This window comes from Anolis sagrei, chromosome 1 (assembly GCF_037176765.1).
Source record: "Anolis sagrei isolate rAnoSag1 chromosome 1, rAnoSag1.mat, whole genome shotgun sequence".
In the NCBI taxonomy this organism is placed as follows: domain Eukaryota; kingdom Metazoa; phylum Chordata; class Lepidosauria; order Squamata; family Dactyloidae; genus Anolis; species Anolis sagrei.
The window spans coordinates 93854791-93872390 of NC_090021.1; the positions used below are offsets into that span (position 1 = coordinate 93854791).

General features: G+C 41.3%; 1 protein-coding gene across 1 annotated transcript in view; it reads left to right on the forward strand.

Moving 5' to 3' along the window:
* Positions 1-7157, forward strand: part of PPIL6 (peptidylprolyl isomerase like 6) — a 15781-nt gene extending 8624 nt beyond the window's left edge. Inside the window, exons 5-8 of the mRNA XM_060755056.2 lie at positions 2576-2723; positions 5223-5279; positions 6561-6696; positions 6952-7157. Coding sequence (XP_060611039.2) covers positions 2576-2723; positions 5223-5279; positions 6561-6696; positions 6952-7069 — 459 coding nt within the window. The 3' untranslated portion in view covers positions 7070-7157. The remainder of the gene's footprint in view (positions 1-2575; positions 2724-5222; positions 5280-6560; positions 6697-6951) is intronic.
* The last annotated feature ends 10443 nt before the right edge of the window (positions 7158-17600 follow it).

A 17600-nucleotide genomic window follows, 5' to 3' on the forward strand; every position in this document is an offset into this window, starting at 1 on the left:
TACATAGGGACCACCAAACGCAGCGCCCAAACAAGAATCCAGGAACATGAAAGGCACTGCAGACTACTCCAACCAGAGAAATCAGCCATAGCAGAGCACCTGATGAACCAACCTGGACACAGCATTTTATTTGAGAACACAAAAATGCTGGACCACTCTCACAACCACCATGTCAGACTACACAGAGAAGCCATTGAAATCCACAAACATGTGGACAATTTCAACAGAAAGGAAGAAACCATGAAAATGAACAAAGTCTGGCTACCAGTATTAAAAAATTCTAAAATTAAAACAGCAGAGAGAAAACCAGGCAGGGACATCTAATCACCTTTCAAGAAGAGTTTGCTCCAGGCACAGTCAGCCCATTGTATGCTAATCAAGGTGGTCAGTTGAAAAGATTCACACCTAGCCCACTTACAAAAGCCTTTTGTCTCACTCTGGTCATTCCACAGATATATAAACCCCCTTTTTTCCCAGCTCCAGCAGACCTCACCCTCTGAGGGTGCTTGCCATAGATGCAGGCGAAACGTCAGGAGAAATGCCTCTAGAACATGGCCATATAGCCCGAAAAAACCCACAAGAACTGAATGTAATATTTGTTTGTGGGATTAACATAACTCAAAAACCACTGGACGAACTGACACCAAATTTGGGCACAATACTCGTATCAGGCCAACAAGTGACCATCACTCATAAAAACACTAGAAACACAGCAGAAGAGACTTAAAAAGCAAAAAATAAAATAAATACATTACAATGCATGCACAAAACTATATATATACACACACACACACATACACACACGCAAACACACGTACACACACAAAGCACATATACACAGACTGGGCCACAGCAACACATGACAAGGGACAGCTAGTTAAAAATAAAAACAAAAACATAGAAGACCATATCACTAAATAAGTACATTTAAAAGCATAGTCAACAATAAAACATCTAACATAATCAGCACAATTAAAATTAGGTAAACATTTGGTTGTTAGTTGTGCTTAACTGTACCATAATGGCCACAAAGTACAGATAGGACAGCCTGCTTTTCAAGTGCTCTAATCCTCCTCCTCCCCGTATGCCAAAGTGCAAAGGTGTGTTTTTAGTAGCTTTTTGAAAGATAGGAGGGTGGGGCCATTTTTATATCTTTTGAAAGGGGGTTCCAGAGGTGAGGAGTGATCTCAGAGAAGGCCCCCGCTCTCATCCCCACCAGCCATGCTTGTGACGGGGGCGGGATCGAGAGGAGGGTCTCCTCCGCAGACTGGCATGCCCAGGATGGTTTGTATAGGGAGATGCGATTAGACAAATAGCCTCCAGGTCTTACTATGTTTGCTCTTGGAAGCTAAGAAGATCAGGTTATTAACCTGGATGGGAAACTGGCAAAGAACACCAGCTGCTGTAGATTGTATTTCAGAGCAAAAGTCAAGCAAAAGGTCTTAGTAATAGAAAAGGCATTGGCTTGTCTCCTTAAAGACAGCAGGGAGAGTATCAAGAAAAGTGTTCCTGGAAAACCTGCTTTCCTCTTTTGTTTGTTGCTGGGCATTGGTAGTTGGGAATGATCATGAACATTTGAGCTGAAGCAGGAAAGTGATTTACAAGAAAATACAAAATCCACAAAATAGTAGGCCAAATGAAATGCATAAAAGACATAATGCAAGTGACTGTGAATTATCATGATGACACGATAAATAAATAAATAAATAAATAAATAAATAAATAAATAATAGAAGTGCAAAAATGCATATACCGTATATACTCAAGTATAAGCCGACCAGAATATAAGCCGAGGCACTTAATTTTACCACAAAAAACTGGGAAAACGTATTGGATTGAGTGTAAGCCAAGAGTGGGAAATGCAGCAGCTACTGGTCAATTTCAAAAATAAAAATAAAAATTGATACCAATAAAATTGCATTAATTGAGGTATCTGTTGGTTAAATGTTTTTGAATATTTACATAAAACTGTAATTTAAGATAAGACTGTCCAACTCTGATTAAAACATTGCTCTAACTTTCTTCAGTGTAAATGTGCTTACATATCCTTCCAATAATCACCATAGTTTTTTTTTAACTATACATTTTGTGGAAAATGATGTGTGTATATGATGAATAACGAAAACTGTGCTAGACAGGAGAAGAGGAAGGAGAGCTGGGTTGCTGTGCAGAGAGGAGATGGTCCTGGCAGAAATACCTTCTTTCAGCCTCACACCTTCCTGCCAGGACTCTCACTCAAGTATAAGCTGAGGGGGGCTTTTCAAGCCTCAAAAAGGACTTAAAAACTAGGCTTCTACTTGAGTATATACAGTAATTCCTTTGATAGCTGGAGGGCCTGCTTTTGAAGCTCTTGACAATTCTTTCCTCACATTTCAAAATTATTACCTTCAGACATGGGCACCAGAAGCTAGCTTTTAAAAAGTCTGAAAGGCTGAAACGGTGTATGCAACACGCACCGAGATTTTCTAATATATTTAGTTCATGCAGTGCTACTCTCCCAACAGATATAATGAGGCAGTCTCTTCAGATTGATCTTGTGGAAACCTACCACATTCTTCCTCTGTGTGTCTTGCAGCTCTTTTCTGATATCTGCCCCAGGACATGCAGGAATTTCAAATGTTTGTGTACAGGGGAGAAAACAAACGCAGAGACTGGGAAGGTGCTCACTTACCAAGATTCTATCTTTCACCGCATTGTCAAAAACGGCTGGATTCAAGGAGGAGGTGGGTGCAGAAACCTGTTTATATAATAACAAGGCCTAAATGTGGTTTTTAATCCCTGAATCAAAGGACATTATATAAACATTGACTTACCAGAGCCCCATGAGCTGTGGTTAGGCTTTGGTGTCCTTGTCAACATACATTTATTTATTTATTTACATCATTTTTATCCCATCCATTTCAGCCCGAAGGCGACTCAGGGTGGCATACAGACCGGCAACAATTAGGTGCCATATATACAGGGGAGCTTTTACACAATTAAAACTTGTGCACCAGCTGCGCCCGTATCTTGGGAAGTCTGACTTGGCCACGGTAGTCCACGCTCTGGTTACATCCCGTTTAGACTACTGCAACGCTCTCTACATGGGGGTGCCTCTGAAGACTGCCCAGAAGCTTCAATCAGTCCAACGTGCGGCAGCCAGATTGCTAACAGGGGCGGGGTACAGAGACCATACGACCCCTCTGCTACGCCAGCTCCACTGGCTGCCGATCAGCTTCCGTGCACAATTCAAAGTGCTGGTTCTGACCTATAAAGCCCTAAACGGCTCTGGCCCAATTTACCTGTCCGAACGGATTCTCCCCTATGAACCATCAAGGCTATTAAGATCTTCCGGGGGGGGGGACCTGCTCTCGATCCCACCACCCTCGCAATCACGACTGGTGGGGACGAGAGACAGGGCCTTCTCGGTGGTGGCTCCCCGGCTTTGGAACTCCCTCCCATTAGAGGTTAGATCTGCCCCCTCCCTCCTGACGTTCAGGAAATTACTAAAAACCTGGCTCTGGAATGTGGCATTCGAGGACTGAACCTAGAACCTTTCCCTGTGATGAATTATAATGAACTGTGACTACGAGCATGACTATGATTACAACTGGATTGACGATTTGGCTTAGGAAACTGTAATGATGATGTTTTTATTGTACTGTATTCTACTATTTTAATATGTAATGATTTGCACTTGTTGTTTTTTATATGATTGTACTTTATATATGCTGTAAACCGACCTGAGTCCCTCGTCGAGGTTGAGAAGGCCGGTATAGAAAACTTCGAAATAAATAAAATAATAAATAAAGGCAATTAAATCACATCATAAATACATATAAAAACCATAGAAGCAATAAAAACTATAAGAATATATAAAAACAATGTCTTCCAGTTCAATTCTTCATCCGTTTACATCGTCTTAGCCGTTCCGTGTTCAAATTCCAGTTTGAGTTTCTCTGGTCATGCTGAAGTTCCAAACACTTGCTCAAAAAGCCAGATTTTCAATCTTTTCTAAAAGGTCAGGAAGGAGGGGGCCGATCTAATATCCTTGGGCAGGGAGTTCCACAGCTGAGGGACCACCATTAAGAAGGCCCTGTCTCTCGTCCCCACCAGACACGCCTGTGAAGAACATGACTGTGTTCCTCACACCCATCATCAAAATAAAAAACAGATTTTGACATAATACTAATATGCATGTAGTAGCAATATCTCTGCAGTAGGTTAAGGCAGCTCTCCCTTCAAAATCTTGAAAATAGATAGACCCAACTAGTGTTTTTGAATGGAGCCTCCTTCACCTGATTTGCAACAGATTTGATACATACTCCTCTGGGCACTCAGATCTTCCTTTACAGAAGGGTTTTAGGTGAGTTCAAAAAATGCAAAGACATTATTTGCTTGTTAGTGATCCCTTCTGCTGGGTTCACTAATGTGTGGATATGGAGGTCCAATCATATTATCATTTCTTACAGGGAAAAGGGAGAATGAGTTTTAGCAGGAATATTTTAAGAAAAAACATAATAAACCATGGTATCAAGGTGAAACATGTAGAGACTTTTTATACAGACGTTATTGTGTGGAAGTATTTTGGTCAGATGGAGCCAGACCTAAGAAAATAATCACTGGCTATTCAAAATAAATCTGCACAAGTAACTAGGCTGCAAATCTTTGGGGGGGGGGGCTGCTTTTCTTGTTAGTTTATTTACAGCATTTATATTCCGCCTTTCTCACCCTGAAGGGGACTCAGGGTGGTTCACAGAACAGATACATGGCCAACATTCAATGACAAGACAGACAACAGATAGAGATGTTATGTTGGCATTTTCTCAAACTTTGGTGCCCTGGAGGTCATGCTCGATTTCGGCCACAGGAGAGTGCTGTCGCTCCATCCTCTATGACAAAGAGCCTTGATCACAGACTTCCTCTTTCCTTTGATCGCCAGCATTTTCTGGTATTTATTTTATGATGCCGTAAAATACCTCCCCACTTAAGCAGTGCCTAATTTCTCTACTCACAGTTCACAGCTGTTTGCAAACTGCTTAGGTGGACAGTGGGCTGGGCTGAAGGTCAGGTGCTCACCCTGACCTGAGCTTCGAACTGCCAACCTTTCAATTGGTAAGATGCCTTGCTGCTGGTGATTCACCAGCTGTGCTAATGTCATGAAAATATATTTCATAGAACATCATTTTAGCTTCTTTTTTCATAAAAAGATGTTAATAATCACTTATTTATTTTAAATATAGACATTCATGAAGGAAAAGGAAATGGAGGCGAGTCAATATATGGACCTATCTTTGAAGGTAGGTATGAAATGTACTGGTGAGACCAAACTAGGAAGCCTCATAGATGTAGCCAAAGATACTTTCTGAACATAAAATAATAGCAAACTGAATGAGCTGCACAAACTTCTGCACTGCAATTACTTGCTGGGAACTCATTAATTGGAACGATTTAATGTTTTCTTATAGGATTTACTGTTACTCCTCCCTCAGTAAGAATTGTACTGCACGTGTGAAACATATGCGTTAGCCAGAACATTCATTTGCATTGCATTAGCCTTATATCAGTTTCACTTCCCCACAAAAAGGGATCAGATTTTGTTTATGAAAGAGATTCAAAGGCAACTTAAAGTATTGTGTATGCCAGTGGTTCCCAACCTGTGGTTTGTAGACCACCAGTGGTCTGCAAGAACTAAAATACGTTCTGCGGCCTCACCATTACTATACCGTTGCAATGGGAGCAACTGGTCTTGCGAAACCCTCATATAGTGCCAAGGCTTATTAAATATGTTTTTTTTTTTTTGTGGGCAAACAGATGGCAACTACTAGGTAGCATATGCTCTGTATCAGAAACTATGGCTGATGTGGTCTATCCAATGCAATTTTCTGAATCAGCACCCCAAATAACCAAACTGAATCTAAAGTTGACCAAAAACTGATGCGTATCCCTTTTGGTATGAATGTTGGAGAGTGGTCCCTGTCAAAGTGGTCTTTGGTCAAAGTGGTTAAAAAAAAAAGGTTGGGAACCTCTGGTGTATGCAAAGCCACTTGCAATTCTGGACTTCTTCACAAGCTGTAACCAATTTTGTTCAGCTTTTAGTCTGAAAATTCAGCGTAGAATAAAGATTAGTGAAATGAGAAAAGGGTAATCACTGCCGTTCAATATAATAACAAAATACTGGCTTTGTAAGTCATGTACTTTATCAATATGCCTATAAGACTAAAGTTCTGTGCTAATTAACTTTTTGAACTTTTTAAAGTGCATGTACTCTGGTCAGATGACACTTCGAATCCCGTTATTTTGCCTACATGTGCTACACACATGCACTATTATTTTAGTTGCTGCTGGTTTTTTGTATTTGTTGCTTTTGTTTTAGCTACAATATTGTGGTCTGCTCTGGTATGGGAGGAGGTCCACAGGGGTGATGATGCCACACTGAGTGAGACCAACCGTTTGATGCCAGTGCACACTAGGGCATGAGTGAGAAGGAGATGTAAATTAGAAAATGTAAATCATGGGAAACTGAAATTTAAAGTCATTCTGTACACATCTTAACAAACAGTGTGTTTTGCCATTTTTAGATGAAAGTTTTGCAGTTCGCCATGACAGAAGAGGTGTTTTAGGAATGGTCAACAAAGGACGTCACAGCAATGGATCCCAGTTCTACATCACACTACAAGCTGCACCTTACTTGAATGAAAAATACGTCGCTTTTGGGTATGTCTATGCTCCATGACAGATTCCATGCACCAATGTTGCAACTGAGAAATTGGGAGACGGCAACATTCCTTTTGTTTATTTGTGTACGGTGCCATCCTACTGTTCTTCCAAAGCAATATTCAATGGCTTCTTAAGTGATCTCCCATTTAGGTCTGCTTAGATGCAACAAAATGCCTGTCACAGCATGACATGCACTTAGAACTGAGGGGAAGAAATGGTGTAACTTTTGTTTCTGTTTCCCTCCTACTTTAGGCAGGTGCTTGAAGGCTCACATGTTCTCCAGGAACTGGAAGCCACAGACACATTCAACGAGAGGCCAACTGTAGAATGTAAAATTATTAACTGTGGAGTTTTTGAGCCTGGACTCTGAATGTTCGTTGTATTTAGTGAGATATTGTACTGCATATTGTTTTCTAATCATAGGTTTTATGATTGTTCAAAATGTTTGGCTAATTAAAAGAAACTTAGGACATTTTAAATGCTTGAAGTTCTTTCCCACTATTCAGGGAAAACCCCATCTTAATAATATGGGGTGTTGAATGTGTAGATGAAATGGGTAAACCGCAACCTCCTAAAGCACTTGATGGCCACCTGGCATACCAGTGTTTCCCCATGAAAAACTTATTTTTCCCTCCACTGAGAGTAATGCATTTGACTTAAAGAAGGGAACCAACACACCCAGGCCTCTTCTACACAGCCGAATAAAATCCTGCATTGTCTGCTTTGGACTGATATATAGAGCAGTATGGACTCAGATAACCCAGTTCAAAACAGGTATTGTGGGATTTTCGGCCTTGATATTCAGGGTTATATGGCTGTGTGGAAGGGCCCCCAGCCTGAATCAGTCCTTACTTCCGATTTTGATCCCCCACCCCCTTCCGCACAACACAGACACAGATATATGTGACTCTCTGAGCTTGGTGTGTCCCTAAGTTGGTCCTTGTCCTGGAAATTTGGCCCCTGGACTATTGAAAGCTACCCATCATCCCTGATATGAGGAAAGCTAAGGAGGCTCCTCCTCTCTTTCATAATTCCAGGTAAGCAGACAGGAGCCCAATCCAGGGTTGAACCATCATAAAGGGGCAGGAGAGGCGTAAACCTTTCTGCCTTCCAGTTAGTTTTCTCCTGTATCCTTCTCTCCTATGCAGGAGCAAAACAAGAACAACAGCAGTAAGCTGCATTGACACCCTAGAGGGACAGATTTATTTAAAAATATATATCTGTGGAAAAAATCTTGTCTCATATTTCTACTTCACATTATTTGGAAGCAAGGGAAAGAAAGTTAAATTTTCCTACACACTATGCATTTAGCCCAGTGGCTCCCAACCTGTGGTCCATGGACCACCAGTGGTCCGCAAGAACTAAAATATGATCCACACCCTCATCATTACTACACCTTTGCAACGAGAGCAACTGGTCTTGCAGAACCCTCTTATAGTGCCGAGGCTTACTAAATATGGTTTTCTGTGGGTGTGCAGATGGCGACTACTGGATGGTATATGTTCTGTATCAGAAACTAGAGCTGATATGGTCTATATAATGCAAGTTTCTGAATCAGCACCCCAAATAACCAAACCAAATCTAAAGTTGATCAAAAACTGATTCGTAACCATTTTGGTGCTTATGTTGGAGAGTGGTCCCTGACAAAGTGGTCCCTGGTCAAGTGGTCCTTGATCTAAAAAAAGGTTGGGAACCACTGATTTAACTTAACATATCCTTTGGTCCAAGGTGACCTTTACTTTTTTAAAAGGAACATTCTAGATACTTTCAGGGAACAGTGCGTTTTAAATATAGACTCCCAGTTTTTTCTGCTTGTGAAACTTTCATGAATCTAAAAAATGAGTTGCTCTGAAGTTGTAAGCCTTTTCTGTCTGAGGCTTGCATGCCTTTATAAGTGTCAGATGATACTTTTTGCAAATGATACTTTTTGGCAAAACACTGAATAAGAACTCTTTTTCAAGTCGATTGCAGCAAAAATACTATGTATAGAAATAGCATTAAGTGTTGAGCTTTATTTATGTATTATTTATTTAAAACATTTATACCCCATCCTTCTCAACCTCCGAGGAGGGACTCAGAACGGCTTCCATCAGGCAACAATTCAATGCCATACAATGTAATCACATAATAAAACAACCAAACATAGTAAAATAATTATAAACATACAGTAAAAACAGTTCACCAAATTAAAAACATCATCCAAGTCAATCTAAAATTGTGGTCAAATAAAATTTTTGTCTTCACCAGTGCAATTCATCTAATCTGCAAATGCCTGATTCCATAGCCAGGATTTCAGTTTCTTTTGGAAGGTCAGGAGGGAGGGGACAGATCTAACCTCATTGGGGGGAAAGAAGACCCTGTCTCTCGTCCCCACCAAACGCGATTGCAAAGGCGGTGGGACTGAAGGCAGGGCCTCCCCAGAAGATCTTAAAGTCCTTGATGGTTCATAGGGGAAGATACATTCGGACAGGTAAACTAGGCCGGAACCGTTTAGGGTTTTATAGGTTAAGACCAGCACTTTAAATTGTGATCGGAAGCTAATAGGCAGCCAGTGGAGCTGGTATAGCAAGGGAGTAGTACACTCCCTGCATCCTGCTCCCATGACCAACCTGGCTGCCGAGCATTGGACTAGCAGGAGCTTCTGGGCAGTCTTCAGAGGCAACCCCACGTAGAGTACGTTGCAGTAGTCTTTAGGGCACTATCTCTCTCTCTCTCTCTTTTTGTAAATGTCTGTTTGCTAAAACATACTCAGCATGTGGTGACTGTAGAATCTTGGTAGCAGTTAAGCACACTCACAAGGAAATATTGGAAATTTCTTGAATGATAGATTACTACTATACAGCAAAGTCACAAATGAAGAAAACGTGGTCAACTTCTCATTTTCAATCTCCTAAACCCCACCCTCTCAGCTCCCGAAAGTTCCTCCATCCAGACTCCAGGTCTTCCAGTCTGAGCTGGTCCATGTTAACAGGTTCCTTCCCACTCAGGGCCAGATGTTTTCACTCATCAATCTTGCCTAAGAAACTCATGGCATGGAGGTGTTCTGGTGTCTTGAACACACCACATATGGATCCATGACACAGGAGTCCAAAATGTCTCCTCTCATAAAGAGAAGAGCCATACTCGTGCAATATTTGTGTAGATTTTTTTTCTGAGTCCAGTGCCCCAAGAAACCCCCTTATCTTACACACTGGCAAAATGCAATGTGAAGGTTCATATGTCTCATGTGAACATTAACATCAAATAGATGCAAATGTTGGCTGTAAAGAGTACAGTGTGGAGGAAGTCAGGAACATTGCTCAGCTGCAGCAATATCATCCTGGCAGCACAAAAGAGTCAGCTGCCAGTTGCAGAGCTGGTGCATAATATAAACGCTGTGCCCTGCTACGGCCAAGATAGCAACTGTTTTACTGACAACAGTTTCAAAGAAGTGAAAGTAGGCTCTTCCTCTTCTCACTGAATCACCAGAGCAGGTGCAGGAGTTGCTTCTTTCAACCCAGCCAGAACTGAAGTTGAAAAAAAATATCAATACTGTGAAACGCCAAATGGAGCTTCCACAAGCTGTGGATTTGAAAAGAATCCTTGGAACACGTCCATCACAGTCAGAACCAAGGAGAGTAGCTTCAGATAGCACCACAGGCATCAAGTCCAGCCTTAATGACTACAGTCTCATATCATCCAAGATCTAGTTCAGGGGGCAGAATGGCCTGGGGACTGCATGACACACAGACACACACACACTATACCCCCATACTTTTGCAGCCTTCAGTCTTTGCTCAGCACCGTATGATCCTGAATCCACGTTACGAGAAAAAAAGCACAAATTCTGGAAGCCTCCAGGCAAAACAGAACATCTCCAAACACTCCTTCCAGCTCTCAACCCCAAAGGTATCCCCCAAACAACCCCTCACAATCAAAACTGCGCAACAAAGTTCCTAGAGAAACCAGGAAATTGACTTAGATCCCAAACTGGTGTGATGTAGCTTGCTGTAAAAGAATAACATTGGTCCTTTGACTCACCAGGCATGCCCATCTATATTGTTTTAACTCTTTGAGTTAATGATTTGCTTATGTCTATGACCACAAATCTGTCATCTGGGCATGATCCTATTGAGAGATATTCCACACACACAAATTAAGATGTAGGCTAAAAATGTATTGAAGTAGATGGGAATATATGGGTCTTTACCACTTTCTCCAGTTGCCTCCATTTGGTAGCAACAGTTCTGATTAATCCCCTGCAATTCAAGTTTTAAAAGTATGTATGTAAAACCTAACTTGTTTTTTCCTCGGAATTTACTACATTGCTTCCTTGTGCTCCTAGATATCTTTGAAAGTTTGCAGAGTGACTCAGACACACACCTGGGAGTTTTCCTTGGCTTTTGTTTGTGCCCTGCTTCTCAATAGTCAGCTGAGCAAACTCTTGTATACATATTGGCAGCTTAGGATATACAGATTTATATCTAAATAGCAATTTCCAGTGTTGTGTTCCAAATACTATATTATTTTTCATCTTTACATTTAAATGTATGTATACAGTTCACCACCCTTATCCATGAGACTCAATATCCATAGGATTTAATATCCACAGATTTAATTACCAATACTCCAAAAAAATATTCCACCCTGAAGTGTTTGTGGGTGTCTCTAGGGGCCCTTCCACACAGCCCTATATCCCAGAATATCAAGGCAGGAAAACCCACATTATCTGAGTGTAGACTCAGATAACCCAGCTCAAAGCAGATATTGTGGGATTTTCTGCCTAGATATTCTGGGATATAGGGCTGTGAGGAAGGTGTCCCAGTGCTATGGTATGGTATGTTTCTGACCAAAATGTAATCAAAATATAGGATTCAATGTTTTGGGTACTTCAATATTACAAGGGTTCTTGGAGCATATTCACCATGGAGACGGAATTCATACTGTAATTTCAAAATGAGAAAGAGTAACATTGAATTTCTGAGTGCTAATTTACAGACCATCGTGGATTCATAATTTACAGATCACAATAATATTTTGTATACTATAATTTTTAAAAAGACAAGTGTGCATAGGATTCAATTCCCAGTGTATTTAATAACTCATTTCCTTATCAAGAAAATCCATAAAAGGAACAAAACTGTTCGCTTTAGAAATAATGATTTGTAAATCACATGCTTTTGAATGACAGTACAACCTGACCTTTTTGTATGTATTCATTTATGTGTAAATATAGAAGTTATAAAGATTTTTTTTTCATGCAGGAGGGACTTGAGAAACTGCAAGTCGCTTCTAGTGTGAGGGAATTGGCTGGCTGCCAGGATGTTGCCCAGGGATGCCCGGATGTTTTGATGTTTTACCAGCCTTGTGGGAGGCTCCTCTCATGTCCCCGCATGGGGAGCTAGAGCTGACAGAGGGAGCTCATCCACTCTCCCCCCGGATTTGAACCTTCGACCTGTCCTGCTGGCACAAGGGTTTAGCCCATTGCACAACTAGGGGCTCTATAAAGATGATAAGACAATCAGAGTGTAATGAAAATTTAGAATAGGAGCATCCTTTTCATTCATAATTATATTCAACATTTACTACATTTAATCCTTTAAAAGTCCCTTTAGGATGACTTCTTGCACACCTGAACAGATAAAATGCACTCATCCCATCGGAAGTAGATGCTTGCTTATCCAACATAAATGGGGATGCAGAACTTTGGATAAGTGAAAATGTTGGATAATATGGAGGGATTAAGGAATAGCATATTAAACATTAAATTACGTTATGATTTTGCAAATTAAGCACCAAAACACCATGTTTTGCAACAAAGTGATAAAAAAGCAGTTCAATACACAGCTACATTATGTAGTAATTAGTATATTTATGAATTTAGTAGCAAAACATCACAATGTATTGAAACAGTTGTGGATCCGGGCAGGAGGCAGACTGCGTTGGATAATACAGAACGCTGCATAAGCGAAGGATAAGTGGGAATCTATTGTCTATTAATCTCTCGGATGTTTAGGGTGGGATTAGTCAGCTACTGCTGTGGGTGGACTGACCCCATTAGCGATTTGGGGTGGTTCCTTCCAGCTCCCCTTGCAGTCCCTCTCCTCCCACGTGCCCTCAAAATGTACTCTGGAGATTTGCAGGGATTGTTTGGAGCAGATTTCATGAGGGCACAAGGGACAGCAGCGAGGAGAAAAATAGGAGAAAAGCTCCTTGTGTGAGCAAAAATCTGCTTATACAACATTGGATTTCAACCCCTAATCGCTTATGCTGCTCTCTTTTGTTTTGTGTTAAGCTTTCTTTTATGGCTGTTTTGATCTCTTGTTTGATACATCTTTTGATACATATTCAGCTTCTGGTTTCCCCTTGCACTGGTTTGTCTAATCATTTGCCTCTTGGGTTGCTGTGAGTTTTCCAGGCTGTATGGCCATGTTCCAGAAGCATTCTCTCCTGACATTTTGCCCACAACTATAGCAGGTATCCTCACTTACTTAGTTTCCAACAGACCCCTCAACCTCTGAGGAGGCCTGCCATAGACGTGGGCAAAACGTCAGAAGAGAATGCTTCGGAAACATGGCCATACAGACCGGAAAACTCACAGCAACCCAGTGATTCCAGCCATGAAAGCCTTCGTCAACACATCTGCCTCTTGTTTTACCTGAGGCAAAGAAAATTGGATTCAAGTGTGGTAAAGGAAGGAAGCTGAGGAAGTGTAGAATGCATATTCTTTAATATTCAAATAAAAACATACTAATTTACGTTTACAGTAGTTATATTTCCATTTTCTTCAAAACACTAAAAACCAAAATTTGTGAGTAAAACAATGTGTGTGGCTACAACGAGAATGCAAGTGCCACAGAGCCAACTGCAACTAACAAGCATTCAATCTTTTTTGACAAGCTCCTGTCTGCCATCCTGAGGAGCTCTTAGATTAGATAAAGCAGATTGTTTGTAGTTGCAGTTTTTATGTTTAGGATGCAGTAGTAGTATTCTAGAAATCTTTTGCTGTTGTTGTTTGTTTTTTTGTTTTGTATATTTGCATGTAGGATTTATTTTAATCTGTCCAAATAAAAAAATATTTAAAAAGTTTAAATCACCTTACCCAATATTTTCCCATTTTAGTCATTTAGGTACCATCTCTCATACTATTGTTGCAATAAAAGGCTGAAAAGTTGAAGCCTACAATAGTTTTTAAAAATTAAATTAAAAGTTTAATTGCATTGAACTGCATTATGAGTGTTGACACTGAGCCAATAAGGCAATTCAAAACTGCAGTGTAGTTGGGGACTGTGTCTTCCAGCACAAAAAGAAATACCTGCACCTAACCTCAGCTATGGAAATTGCTACTTTCCGAAACTTCAAACCTCCTTTATCATTCTGTTCTTTTATGCTTTTTTGTTTTTGTTTTTTCACAATTTGCGGCTTCTATTGTTGCTACTGACTTTTGAATGTTTCAGCAGGGATTGAAAACCCTTGTGGTTGGCAGTATTTCTTGTTGAAGATGAGAAGAAAGGTGATTTTTTCCCCGTTACTTCCCTATTTACCAGCAGCCTCTCTGCCGGATGTGTTCTTTATAAAGAACAAATATATTTGGAATTGTTGTATTAGGGTTGTCAAGCCTATTCTTGTCCATAAACCAAGCAAACACGCACAAAAGAATGTACTATTACAAATGCTGAATGGAAGACAGATTCTTATAGATGTGGATATTATGCAAAAAAATGAGGCAAGGCTTAAGAAAAAAAGTTGTAAATATAAGTATCAGTCCTGAGCTCTGTTGCATTTGTAAAAAGGAACAGACCATCAGATATCTGTTGAAGGCGGTCTGATTTAGGTAAAGGTTCTCCCATGACATTAAGTTCAGTCATGTCTGACTCTGGGAGCTGGCAGTCATCTCCATTTCTAAACCCAAGAGCCAGTGTTGTCCATAGACATCTCCAAGGTCATGTGGCCGGCATGACTGCATGGAGCGCCGTTATCTTCCTGCCAAAGTGATACCTATTGATCTACTCACATTTGCATGTTTTTGAACTGCTAGGTTGGCAGAAGCTGGGGCTAACAGCAAAAACTCACCCCGCTCCCCGGATTCAAACCTGCTACCTTTTGGTCAGCAAGTTCAGTAATTCTGCACTTTAACCCACTGCGCCATCGAGGACTCCGGTGTCTGATTTATATTTTGTTAAAAGGAAGACACGACATGCTTTAGCAGCTTGTGTTCCCTCCATCTTATGAGTTTTATATTTATTTATGCAGTGCTTTTGACACAAAATAAATAACATTAAAAGTTTATGGCAATTTTATGGCAAACCTCTCCCTGTCCTGAAATGCAGGATCTGTTCAGATTTACCATTGGCTTCCTGAGGTCAAGAGAGTGTGACTGCCCAAGATTGCACAGCGTGTTCATGTGGCTGAAAAGAGATTTGAATCCCAGTCTCCCAGGGTCCTTTTGTGTGTGTGTGTGTGTGTGTGTCAGGAGTGACTTGAGAAACTTCATGTCGCTTCTGGTGTGTCAGAATTGGCTGTCTGCAAGGACATTGCCCAGGGGACGCCCGGATGTTTTGATGTTATTATTATCCTTGTGGGAGCTTCTCTCATGTCCCCGCATGAGGAGCTGGAGCTGTTAGAGGGAGCTCAACCGCACTCTCCCTGGATTCGAACCTGCAACCTGTCGGTCTTCAGTCCTGCCGGCACAGGGGCTTCACCCACTGTGCCACCGAGGGCTCCCAGATTCCTAATCCAACATGAAACCGCTACAGAAGGATGGCTCTGCCTCCAGTCAACTTGTTAATGTGCTCAAGTTGGCTGGTTTACATTTGTTAATGTTTTTTAGGCAAAGATGCCTGCTTCCACACGTCCCATGTGGTTTGGCATGTCCATATAATTCGTTAGTGGCAGGAAACAGGGCCACCCTCAGTGTTGCTGAGAAGTCACCATCATCAGGATCCTCCCTCCGCCAACTATTACCCAGCAGAATCGATCAGCTGCCAAATAATGGAGCCTGTCTGCCGAATAGGCCACCACCGCAGCAGCAGCAGCAGGAGGAGGGGGATGTTTATTTTGCCACCCTTCCTTTGGGATTCTTGTTGCCTAGCTCATGGGAAATATTGTGAAATGATACAGGAGATGAACAACTTCGCATATGACTCAGCACACCATGGGCGGGAGAGATTTAAGGAGGCTTAGTTTCAAGGAAAGAGGCAGAAGGGGAAAAGATGCCTTGTTTACAGCTCTGCAGTTTCCTAGAGAGAGAAAAGACAAGGTGAAAAGGAATGAGTATCTTGGGAAGTGCTTGAGAACATAATGTCCGTAAACACCGTAGTCCAAAATGCATACCCAAGGGATGCTCCTCAGCAGATGCAACTTTTTGAACTTTCTCAGGATTAAACAAAAAAGAGAATGATAACATTAAAAAGTTGCAGCTGTTGGTAGGAATGGCCCACAAATTGTCTGGGAGATTAAAGAAAAAGGCAATGTTACAGCAAATGGCTTATTGAGTGGTGATGCAGGATGCATCTTCACTGTAGAACGAATGCAGTTTGACACTGCTTTAACTGTGTTGATTCAGTGCTATGGGACCCTGGGAGTTGTTGTTTTACAAGGTCTTTTGCCTTGTATGTTTGTGCCTCAGTAAACTACAAACTCCAGGATTCTGTATACATTATATATCTATAATATGCATTGTGGTTGTTGATTTGTTCAGTCGCTTCCGACTCTTCGTGACCTCATGGACCAGCCCATGCCAGAGCTCCCTGTCGGCCGTCACCACCCCCAGCAGCTTCATATACAAATAATTCATATACAAATAAACTAAAACATAATAACATCATAGTACATTAATACATGAAATACATAAAAACACAGATCAAATAATTACATAAAGACAAGTTGTCAAGGTATATATATATATATATATATGTATATGTGTGTGTGTGTATATATATATATACACATAATATGCATACACACACACACACATATTTCTGCCAATCCAGCAGTTCAAAAATATGCAAATGTGAGTAGATGAATAGGTACCTCTCCGAACGTATTCTCCCCTATGAACCATCAAGATTATTAAGATCGTCTGGAGAGGCCCTGCTCTCAATCCCACCGGCCTTGCAAGCGCGTCTGGTGGGGACAAGGGACAGGGCCTTCTTGGTGGTGGCCCCTCGACTCTGGAACTCTCTCCCACCGGAGATCAGAACCGCTCCTTCTATCCTGACATTCAGGAAGCAGGTGAAGACGTGGTTATGGAGACAGGCATTCAATGAGTGAGCAAACACCCTGAGATATGGATGGAGGATGATGAACACCGATTTTAGTGGGACGACCAACCATTGTATTTATTGAATGTAATTGCTGTTTTAATGTTTTATTGTAATATGAAGTATGATGTTTTATTGACTGTATGTGATATTATGGTTGGAAACCGGTCTGAGTCCCTCAAGAGAGGTGAGAAGGTAAGTATACAAAACTTTTAAATAAATAAATAAATACTGCTTCGGCAGGGAGGAAACAGTGCTCCATGCAGTCGTGCTGGCCACATGACCTTGGAGGTGTCTATGAACAACGCCTGCACTTCAGCCTAGAAATGGAGATGAGCACCAACCCCCAGAGTTGGACTCGACTAGACTTAAGGACATGGGAAACCTTTACCTATACACATTTATATAGGTATATAATGTGTACACACACAGAGAGAGATTTAGACTGTCCCTCAATGTATACCTGTGGTTCCCAACCTTTGTGCCTTCAAGTGTTTTGGACTTCAGCTCCCCCAGTTCTTAAACTGGCTGGGATTACTGGGAGTTGAAGTCCAAAACACCTGAAGGCCCAAAGGTTGGGAACCACTGACTGCCCCCAAAGTCAGCAGGCAAAGGGGATGCATCAGAGGTCTGTCTTAGCAACACCTGCTCACCCTGCCT